Consider the following 11330-nt stretch of genomic DNA (forward strand, 5'->3'; position numbering starts at 1 on the left):
TTTATAATTATTTTTTTTTAGAGAGGAGGGAAGGGAGGAAGAGACCGAGAGAAACATCACTGTGTGGCTGCCTCTCACACGCCCCCTACTGGGCACCTGGCCCACAACCCAGGCATGTGCCCTGACTGGGAATCGAACCTGCAACCACCCCTATCACATATATTGTGATATAATCATTTCACAATATATGTGAGTCAAATATTGTGCTACATATACTTTAAACTTAAACAGTGCTATATACAATTATATCTCAATAAAACTGGAGAGAAAGAGAAATATCTGTATTTAAAAAAAAACAATAAACTTAACTCCCAAATCTGACCTTTATGCCTGCTCTTGCACAATAACCTCTAATTTATGCTAATGAGGCTACTGAAGACGGGGTGGGGAGAGGCAGGGGTGGGTGGTCACCACACCGTTAAGCTGCTGTGGTATCTGCCCACCCTCTCTCTCGGGCGGGGGCCCAGCAGAAGGTCAGCGGAGTGGCCAGCCACTCCAGCAGCCTGCCCATGGAGGGCCGCCCCGTGACACCGCGCGTGGGCGCCGGGGTGAGCTGCCGGCTCAGAAGCGCTTCGCGTGCGTCCAGGTGCCGGGGAGGGGCACGTTCTCACTCCGCAGGGAGGGGAGGGCGGCAGCTTCCCGTTGGGAGCCCCGTGGACCTCACCATCCTACTGTGTCTGATTGGCCTCCTCCGCTGTAATGAAAATGTGCGGCGCTTTCCTGAGTTCTGAGCCAATTACTGAACCTGAGGGGATCGTGCGGACTCTGGAATTTGTAGCCAGTCAGCCCAAGGTGAGAGTGGGTGGAGACCCGCACACCTGCAGCTGGCGTGGAAAGGGAGGGCAGGGTGGTGGAGGCTCCGCCCTTAACCCCGGGTAGGGCGCCCACCTCCACGCGGCTGGCGGGAGCGGTCACGGCCTTGAGCTGGGCAAGCGTGTGGCCCAGTCTGGGTGGAAGCACCCTCAATACGATGGAAGCACCTTCCTGCCCCAGTCGCCCAGGCCCTGTGTCCTTCACAGGGCGCTGGCCCTTGTAATAAGGTCCGAAGTGCAGGAACAACCTACACAGTCATCTCCCCTTTGTGACTCCCGGAGGGAGAGGAGGGTTGGAACAAGGGAAGTAGAGAGGGAAGGAAAGGAGAGGTTTGGGCTGGGGGGACAAGCGTGGCGCGCAGAAGCATGACCACCCTGCTGCACGTGTGTGACCGAGGAGTGCTGGGCACCTCCCCGGGTCCTGGGCTACAGCAGCAGGTGGGTGGTAGCCATTAACAAAGTCATCTGATTGGTAAATCAGTACGGTGGTGGCTCTTTTAGCCAAAGATGTATTTAAATTTCATTCCTGAAGCCTCAGGACGCACCTAATGTGCCTAGCGCCCCCTTCCTTTTGGGGACCCTCGCACCTGCTGGGACCAGAACGGAGCCCCCCTCCCCACAGGGCGCCCCCTGCCCTCACCCGGGAGAACGGCGCGCGAGTGCTCGGCCAGGAGACCTGTGCTTGCTGCTGGCCTTCCACCCAGACAGAGCCCCAGATCACCTTTTCCACAAAAGAAGTTTCCAAGATGCCACCCATACTTGGAAAAAGCCAGGTTAAAATACCATTCAAGTCAGGCTTTCTTGATATTACTCTATCTTTCCCCAGGAGGATTGCGCTACAACAAATTCGGACACCTGTGGCCTCTTCCTGCAAAGCAACAAGCTAGCAACAACCCCAAGCTGATAAGATTAATCTAAAGAGCATATTATGGTGTAATTTCCTATGCTGATACTTTGTAGTTAATTTAAAAAAAAAGGTTTCATTTTCCTATTGGTCTGATTTCACAGGAACATTTTACCTGTTTCTGTGAGGCATATTTTTTCTCCTGGAAGAGAGGTGCTGATTGGCCCCAACCTGGTGTAATGAAAATTTCCAATGTAAACTCATTTTCCCTTGGTTTCAGCAATTTTAAATCTATATATAGAGATATTGTTGTCAGAATTGCACTGTTAGCTTCTCCTGGCAAACTCATCACCTCGCGTTGTCATTGCGAGGAGAGATCTGTCCATGGGTCTCCCCACCCACCTGATCCCAGCTCTGGTCTGCTTACTAGCCTGTAGCAGCAACTTCGTCCACGGACGCAAGCCCAACCTCACCTTAGAAGAGACCATCAAGACGCTGAACATCCTCACAGCGAGAAAGGTGAGTAGGCTCTCTGGCACCGGCTGTCCATGTGTGGCAAGGCTGCGGGTCTTTGTCGGACATGAGGTGGTCCCTGGGAGGTGTTGATGGGAAACCTGTCCCTCGGTGCTTCCCTGCCCGCCCCCTCTCCCCCCGCTGAGGGGCTGGAGGAAGTTTCTTCAGTTTGAGGGAGTGGGGGCTGCCAGGCAAAAGTTATTCTGTGCAGTTGGAAGTGACTCTGTCTCTTGTCTCTCGTTCCTGCCGGGCCAAGGACCCACGGTGCATGGAGCTGCCCGTAGCCGACGTCTTGGCTGCCCCAAAGGTAAGCCCGGTTGGGGTGGTCTGCCTGGCAGCTGGGTGACTCGGGACAGGGCAGGCATCCACAAGTGTTTGAACAAGAAACTTTCTGAACAGAAAGCGAACAGGCCGGACTTAGCTATAAGGTGTTACATGTTTTCAAAGAATGCGAATTCTGACCTTTACTCTCAAAACATGTGTTGGTGTATCTGGTTGCGCTTGACGTAGAAGATGTGGAGTAGAAAGCTTGGATTCTGTGATCCGGCTTCACCTCCCGGCCGAGGAAGAGCTCTCTAGCTCTGTATTCCTGGCCCAGTGCCTGGAATATAGGAGGCACTCGGTAAACGCTTGTTGAAGGAGAGAGTTTTCTGGCCCGTACATTTCCGAAAAACCAAATGCTCTCACAAAAACAGATATTGAGATTACAGGTTGAGGGAGCTTTCATTTTGTCTAAGAGACTTCCTATGGCTACAGAGAGGGTATTGCCAGAGCCCCTCCTCTTCCGCAGCCTGGTCAGCTGAGGGCCCGCCGGCTCCGGGGCGGCTGTTCACAGACCCTCGGCTGGCTCTGTCCTGCCGGCGCCCCTCCAGCCTGGTCCAGAGCCTCCTGCCAGACAAGGTCCAACTCATCCCTGCTTCTGGCTGCTCGGGCATCTCACCTTCCCACCTCCTGCGAGTCTCACCCCCGCCCCTCCATCTGCAGTGGGAGGAGACAGATTTGACAGCTGATAGTGCGTTTTCTCTGACAAACACACGGCTGCAGACTGCAGATATATCGATGGCTTCGTGCACATCAGTTCCTGTTTTCATGGAAACACACAACTGAGAGTGAAAAACCCAAAGCTTCAATGTGCCAGTGGTCTCCTAACCACCTGCTTTCCACGTGCACCAAGGGGGTGGCTTGGCCAGGAGTGAAGCCCCATGGGCTGGGCAGGGCCACACCCCAGCACCTGGGTCCCAGCCAGGCCCGTCCTACTTCTTGAGAAAAACTCTTCTTCGGGCCTTTACCTGGATGCCTCACTTCACTGACGATTATTTCAGGATCCTGATATACAAGAATAGGTAACAGTGTAATATAATTCTATACAATATTACATAAAATAAATGTCCCATATATAAGAATATATACTATAGAATTTTGTCCTTCGGAATCTCATTATGTATCAGACTCTGTCTATTCATAGGTTAGAAGAACTTGGAGATTTTATATACATATACAATCATGTATGTTAATGTGATGTACTAATACTTTATATATATATACACACATACACACATATACACACACACATATATATATATAATAGACAAGAGTCCACAGCCTTGTGTGCTGGATCTCCAGAGGGCCCGACCAAGGCCAAGGGCAAGGCCTGGAGGAAGAGCAGGGGCCTGAATGAGATCCAGTCTGTGGTTTCAGCCCTGGTTCTGCCATGAACTAGCTGTGTGGCCTTCAGCGAGTCAGCACAGCTCTTTGTGCCTCAGTTTCCACATCTGAGGAAATGAAAGTGATGCTGAAGGCAGGTTGGAGTCCGGCTCTTGAGCTGGTGGGAAGTGCAATTGTAAGACGATACCGTTCTGGGCGGAAGATAAAACCTGGGTGCAGAGAAGCAGAGTGCGGAGGCTGGCTGGTCTCTGATGGGTTTCCTGGGCGAGTGATGAGCTGGAGGCATCTCCTGCCAGAGAGAGCTAAGGTTTGTGATTTTTCAGAAAGCTCTATGTCAACCCTCCATTTTTTAAAAGTGAAAGTAAAGGATTTTCTCATGCACAGAACTGGCTGACTAATTTTGGGCAGAAGTGGAAATGAGGGAGTCTCTAGGACGCTCCCTGAAGCCAGTCACAAACCAGGTCAGAGCTCCCCCAAGTCTCTGCCACAGCAGCAGCCTCCTGGACAGCGCTGCGCCTTCTGACGCTCCCACGCAGACGGAGTGCTCCTGGCACGAGTCTGGGCCTCCCCTAGCAGCCTCCTTTCGGGGGCAGCTCTGGCCTGTGCGGTCCACAGGGCCGTGGAGGCGTGCCCCTGCCCCTGAGCTGTGCTGGGCACCCTCGGGCAGAGGGAGCTGGGCAGGCGGCTGCGAGCACCCAGTGCCCACCGGGCACCTCCCTGTTGCCGCCATACTGATGGAACTAAGACGTTAAGGCCCTTAGTTAAAACGGCCTTTAGAATTAGGTATTTTTAAGGTTTTTCCACTTGATTCAAATGCTTTTCAATTCCTATTTTATCCAAACTACCCTTTAACAAATATCTTTGGAGGGCTTTCCTGTAACACATGGCCACATATGCAAAACTAAGAGGCAGTTTAATTTCTAGGCTCCAAGCCAGTTTCTCAGAAGTCTCACTAGGTTTTGATCGGAAAATAAGCAAAAGGACTCTTCTCCTTTTGGCTCTCGAACCTCACTCTTCCCTCCACAGCCTCAGAGGGTCTGCCTCAGGTGCATCCGCAGGCAGCCCGCCACGCCTGCTCACAAAGCCCCCTGATTCATGGGAGGCTCTTGGCTCCCTGAGCCTAGAGATACTGGTGTTGCTCTGCAACTTCCAACTGGAATCAGGGCCCAGGAGGGGGCTCCAACCAGTTTGTTAAATGCATGCCCTGTCAGGGGTCGTGCCCACCCTCTCAGGGTCCATCCCCCTGCAGGGGATGCGGGGAGCTATTGTAGTTAGGGATTCTGGGGCTTCTGGAAAGTAGCCTGAAGAAATAAGAGGTGAACACAAAGATTTACACAGGCGTCACTGACGGAGGCAAAAACCTGCAGCAATAGGTGCTGATCGATTAGGGTACGAACATGCCACGCACCCCTGCAGAGGTCTCGATTCCGTGTTCGAACGCTTTTGAAGGATGTAAGGAAATGCTTGTGCTATGTGTTAAGTGTAAAAAGTTACAAAGCAGCACCAATAGCTGGTCCCTATTTTGAAACAAGTATTTTTAAAACCTCTGGAAGATACCAAAATATTAACAGTAGTTATCTGTGGCTGGTGGGATAATGAGTGAATTCATTTTTGTTGGATATATATGATTTTTGTAGTAAACTTATATTGCTTTGGTAATGAGAAAAAATATGTAACTAAGCTGCTTGGACAGTGCTTCTGCTATAAAAATCCCCTGGACCCATTGTTAACGTACATTTATGATTCGGTGAGGGGTGCGGGTGGGGCCTGAGACTCGGCACTTCTAACCAGCTCCCACGAGATGTCTGTGCTGCTGTGCCCCGGGGCCACACTGTGGGTGGCGAGGAACCAGAGCACGTCTGAGCAGGGGCCAGAGAGAGCCATCTGAGCTGGATGGGACTCAGGCAAGCCACCCTCCAGGCTCTGTGACTCGGTGTCTCGCACCAGGCCCGATTCAGGCCGAGACACCATCCCTCTAAGAACAGTTCCCCTGCCTGGACATTCCCTCCTCTAAGGCTCAAACATCCCCAGGAAGAGGCAGGTGGCCAGACCCCCATCCGGAGCTCCCAGCACTCCAAGGAGGCTCTGATCGCACACATTCACGGTCCAAGGCCCCTGACAAGGCCCAGCTCAATAGCACACTCTCTCGGGAGTGTCCCTGGTGTCCCGAGGCCAGACTTCTGGGGCACCTCACCCTGACCCTGACCTCACTGTGGGGAAATGTCTTATGCCCTCACCTGGACACTGAGTTTCTGCATAAACCACTATCTCCCTTAGGGATGGCTAAGTGGGAGGCGTGGCCCAAGGCAGCCCTGTCCAGGCCAAAGGGGCATCCAGTTACTAAGGAGGGAAACCTGGACTTTAAAACCTGATTGGAATGAGGCGCCGTCCACACAGAGAACAGCTGTGTCTAGTAAAGAAACAGCCCTGGGCCCGGAGAGGTGGGTCTGCCTTTTCAGATCACCGCTCTGTGACTTGGCAGCTCAGCAAAGCGCCCTGAAAGGAAACCAGGAGCTCCTGAGAAAACACTGCTGCATTTGCAGGCCCCTGGGGGGCTGGCTTACCGGTCTCTGGCTGAGGCCGGCGGCTGGGATTCGCTCCCACGGCAGGCATCTGGGACACCTGAGCCCCAGCTGAGCTAACTTACCGTCACCGCCTGTCTTCCCAGAAAAAAGAAACCAGAAGGGAAGCTCTCTCTCCAGGTTCAAAACAGCGCTGGTAGGTAACACTGGCGTTTCTCTTTCTAGAACACAACCGAGCGGGAGACCTTCTGCAGGGCGGCGACGGCGCTGCGGCAGCTGTACAGGCACCACAAGTGCGCATCCAGGAGGTTCCTGAGCAGACTCGACAGGAGTCTCAGCGGCCTGGCCGGCCAGGTGAGCTGCACCGCGCCCGCGGCGGCTCCCCACGGCGCCCTCACATCTCACTGTCCCTCCTTACAAGTGGTGGTCCCATCTTAACCAACTCGCACTCAGCCGACACGTGCCTGTGGAGGCCCAGGCGTGCCAGGGCCCTGGGGGCACAGTGTTCAAGGGAGGAAGGCGGAGTCCCCGTCTGACAGGAGGTTCTGGGCCGGGCAGGCAGAAAAGCAGACTGACTCGTCATCCTGTAATGTCCCACAGTGGTTAGTGCTGGGCAGGAAAACAGAGCAATAAAGAGTGTGCGGGGGGAGGAGGAAGGAAAAGGGCTCACTTAGGAGCTGGTGATACTGAGAAAATGTTTACGTTAAGTGAGGGATCAGGCCTCCCCGGGGGACAGCTGTGCAAAGGCCCTCAGGTGGAAACGGCCCCTGTGTTCGGAGATGAGGATGAGGCTGGAGCACGGTGAGCAAGGGGGCTCAGCAGGACGTCCCCTCCCACTGGGCCTTTGGCTTCTGCCCCAGCTGTGCTGGGAGGCACCTGCAGGGTTTTGAGCAAGGCACAGGATGCGACAGGGTTTGGGGATTCAAACGCTCACTCTGGCTGCTGGGAGGGAAAGAGGAGGCAGGAGGGTCAGCCCCGAAGCCAGGCGGCCCACTGGAGGCCACTGCAGCGCCCCAGGAGGAAGGTGGCGGTGGCTTTGAAAGCGGGAGTGGTAGAGGCTGTTAGATGTGGGGTGTAACAAAAACAGCCAGAAGGACGAGGTGACCCATCCAGAGTGCGGGGGGTGCGGGCATGAGTGCAAGGTGACCGGGTCCCAAGCCTGAGCCCCTGGCAGGTGGCTGGTGAGGACGTACATGGAAGACCAGCGGCAAAGCAAGGCCAGGAGCTTAGTTCTCTGCAGACTAAGTCTGCCGCGCGTGCTGGCAGCCGAGTGGAGACGCTGAGACTGCTGGAAAAGTCTGAAGCCCAGGGGAGGGGTCAGAGCCTGTGGTATGAAAGGAGGAGTCCTCACAGAGGTGTCAAAGGCGGGACCTGAAAGGCAGGGGTGTGTGTGGGGGGGGATCACATGCTGGGCCCGCAGGCGCTGGCAGCCAGAGGTCAGGTACAGGGTCCAGCAAGAGACTGAGGGGCAGCAGGAAGGTGTTAGGAAGCTGAAGAGTGTGTGGTGCCCAGAAGGCAAGTGACGATGCTTTTAAGGAGGGAATGGCGAGGTGTGTCCAGTGTCCTGGAAGGTCGGGTAAGATGAAGAGGCGGCCCCTGGACCTGGTGTGGCAGAGGGCACTGCAGAGGCCGACACAGGAGATGCAGGAACAGGAGGAAGGGACAGGAGGGCAGCGAGCACGGAAAACCCCAGGAGGGGTTTTGCTATATAAGGCGGCAGCGGGGTGGGCCAGCAGTTGACGGGCAGGTGTGGAAGGACGGGGGCTCTTTGAAGATGGGGTACACACTCAGCATGCTTGTGGACCAGCGGGAAAAGCCCAGGGGCCGGGGAGAGCCGGCAGTGCAGGAGGAGGGACAGCCGGAGTGGAAGCCACGTAACGTCCAGGAGAGGAGCTGGGGACCTCCCTCCCCTCCCCGGGCCTGCCTCCTTAACTGTCTATGTGATGAGGTAACAGGATAGGGACCTGGCATCACACTCGTTCTCTTTTAATCCTCTTAATTGTCTTATAAAATCCACACTGTTGTTCCCATTTTACAAAGAGCGAGCGGAAGTGTTTTATAAATGTAGTGGTCTGTCCAGAGTTACGAGCTGAACCGAAGCAGTGGACTGGCGGCGGGACCTGGGACCCCTCCTGCCAAACGAGTCCAGCCCTGGTGCTGCTACTTTAGTGGACAGCAGGTCTCAACCTCCACCTTCGTGCTGCGGCCCTGAGCTGTACCTAGCAGTGTGGACACACCTTTCTCACACAGTGACACCCCCAAAGGCAGCACTGAGAGGGGGTACAGGAACCATTTCTAGGAGAGTCGGCGCTATGCACAGAAAGCAGGCGAAGCCGGCTGGGCCGGGGCAGAGTCAGATTCGGGGCAAGCTGGCCCGAGGCCCAGCTTTGATCATTGTTCGGGTGCGAACGCCAGAGTGGGCTTGTCTCAAGTAGACAGGCACGAGGGCGGGAGCCAAATATTCGGCTGCACGAGCTAACGAGCTGTTTCCTTCGCAGAACACGTGTCCCACAGACGGAGTCAGGAAGAGTGCACTGAAGGACTTCCTGGAGAGGCTAAGGAGGATCATGCAAGAGAAATACGCCAGGGGTTGAAGCTGAATGTTTTAATTTATGAGTTTTTAATGGCCTTATTTTAAAACTATTTATATATTTATAGCTCATCATAAAATAAAATATATGTAGAACCAGATGGCATGATGTTGCTTCACTAGCGCTGGCACTTTCCTTGACAACCTTTGGGGAGACCAGTTTTATTTACTGAGAAACCAGTGTGCAAGTCAGCAAGGGGAGATGGCTGTCCTCTCTCCAGCTGGGGACAGGACGCCCAGAAGGATGAAAGAGGACAAGTCCCACCTGAGACAGAAGTGGTGAGAGAGAAGCCTGCAGAGTGCGTCCAGGAGACTAGGGACTAGCAAACCGATCTGAATGCAGAACGTGCCTGCCGGGTGCTCGGCTCTGCGGGGAACGAGATTTAAAGTCCTACCCATGTAAATGCGCTTGATGCTCCAGCCTGCGGGCCAGCAGTCAAAGCACCGGAGAATTATGACGGAACAGACTGCTGATGTGACCAGCCCGACATTCCCGAGGTGCAGCTGAAACCGGCCGCGAGGTCAAGCAGCTGACCGGCTGGCGAGCGGGGCTGGCGCCCCCAGCTCCCTCCAAGAGGGGGCCGTCAGCGCACCGCCTGAGGTTGACGTGATCAGAACCAGAGATTTAAGTGTGTGTTCAAAATTACAAAGGTAAGAGAAGATCTAAAAATAATTTGCTATGAAACATTTGGAAGGGACAAATTAATGAGGTAAACCCTCGTTTTCCAACAGGGAAATCAACACACAGTATCCAAAGTTGATAAGTCGAAAAACAGCTGGCAAGACGGGTAGGTAGTGAGCTGGCTGTGGTACAGGGGGTGGGCCCACAGGGGGTGACTGTCCTGCTCTGCCTTGGACACTTGAAAGGTTTTATAATAAAAAGTGAAAAAAACCCGACAGTGAGTGAATCAAGAGATCTTTGGCATAGTGATGGTAGCCACCAGAAAAACTAAAACAAAAAACAAAACACTGAACAGGGAAGGAGGTGTGTTGGGGATGGGACTTGGACTGAGAACGGTGAGAGCAAGGTGTCAGCTTCCCATTGTAAATCTGTGTGGGCCACACACTCCAGATACAGAGCTCCTAAAAATTAAAAAGAAAAAAAAGATGATGAGAAATGTTGGCGAAGACGTGGCAACCGGGCTTCTCAGACACTGCCGGCGAGCCAAGGAGGAAGGCGCAGCCCCCGGAGCCCACCCAGGAGCCCTGAGCACGGAGCCCCCCCCCAGACGCTCTCAGCAGCCCTCAGGACGGCACAAAGGGGGACGCGTGCAGGGCTGGACAGACACCACGGGGCACAGCCGCCCCACGAAATGTTACTTGGTGATAAAAAGCAATGAAATGCTGACACAGGTCACCACACGGATGAACCCGAACACATTACACTGGGAAGCCAGACGCGAAAGGCCTCGTGGACGTGCTGCCATTTATATGAATGACCAGGAGGCAAGTCCACAGACAGAGCGTGGAGGGGCCGGGCCGGGAGGGCTGCGGCGCGGGGAGGATCCGCTCAGGGCGCGGGTTTCTGGGGGAGGAGTGCGTGTTCCCACAGGCAGTCGCGCTGCTAACACTAAAAACCACTGAACTGAGCCGCATCCCAGTAAAGCTGCCATTTGGAAAAACTCCAGGGAAGAAGAGCGGCGTGAAGCGTGGACGCCTTTTGAAGACGGGTCCTCCGCGGGGATGTGGGTCTCCTTGCCGTGAATGAGCGCTTTTCGCCCTGCCTCACACGGACGTGATGACAATTAATACTCCTACTAAAATCCTACCCAAACATGCAATATCTTTTTAACCCTTCAAAACAAGGGAACAAATCAAAAGCTTCAAGTCTCACCCTGACCACAGCCAGTTTCAGCCTGCCCACATGAAATACCAGGTGCCAGGGGCAACGGCAACCAAGAGAGGCATGGCGCCGCCAAGGCCACCCTCAGCACATTAGTTTCCCTTCTTCTTTGATGGAGGCTCATTTGCATTCGATGGCTAATGTGAGCTGGCGTCTGCCACAGGATATGAACTGTGGGTTTGCAGCGTGCGTGTGAGGCCAGGGTGGCGAAACATGGGCTGTTGGGCAGAAATCTTCAGACCGGGCCGTGGAGAGGAGGCCTGCAGGCCCCGGCAGGTCTGCCGTGGGAGTGGCGTCGGGGACAGGGTGCCACTGAGTCCACTCGCTCCCAGAGAAGAACTGAGGCCTGGCTGGGCAGGGCAGCACCCACCAGTGAGCCCCCGCGCTTGCCAGGGGAGCGAGTCTGAGGCCTTGCGGACTGAGGGCGCCTGAAAAAGAGCGAGGGAAGAAACTTCGGGGTAAGGGAAAGTTGAGACGTCTGTCACTTAAGCACATTCATTTAGGAAACTCGGTTCAGCCCCAGCCCAGGGCCGCTTCACCC

General features: G+C 54.5%; 1 protein-coding gene across 1 annotated transcript; it reads left to right on the forward strand.

Moving 5' to 3' along the window:
- The first annotated feature begins 2006 nt into the window (after positions 1-2006).
- IL4 (interleukin 4) lies at positions 2007-8950 on the forward strand. The gene is made up of 4 exons (XM_037130003.2): positions 2007-2175; positions 2426-2476; positions 6582-6710; positions 8855-8950. Exons 1-4 carry the CDS (start codon positions 2041-2043, stop codon positions 8948-8950), a joined length of 411 nt encoding a protein of 136 aa, XP_036985898.2. The 5' UTR covers positions 2007-2040.
- The last annotated feature ends 2380 nt before the right edge of the window (positions 8951-11330 follow it).

Source organism: Artibeus jamaicensis, unplaced genomic scaffold (assembly GCF_021234435.1).
Source record: "Artibeus jamaicensis isolate MK-2021 breed Jamaican fruit bat unplaced genomic scaffold, CSHL_Jam_final contig_786, whole genome shotgun sequence".
NCBI classification, from domain to species: domain Eukaryota; kingdom Metazoa; phylum Chordata; class Mammalia; order Chiroptera; family Phyllostomidae; genus Artibeus; species Artibeus jamaicensis.

Excerpts from the sequence above, each read along its gene's own strand:
- IL4 (XM_037130003.2), top strand. The coding sequence starts at position 2,041 with ATGGGTCTCCCCACCCACCTGATCCCAGCTCTGGTCTGCTTACTAGCC. Across the intron at positions 2,477-6,581 it reads ACGTCTTGGCTGCCCCAAAG|AACACAACCGAGCGGGAGAC; the intron begins GTAAGCCCGGTT and ends TTCTCTTTCTAG. Across the intron at positions 6,711-8,854 it reads TCAGCGGCCTGGCCGGCCAG|AACACGTGTCCCACAGACGG; the intron begins GTGAGCTGCACC and ends TTTCCTTCGCAG.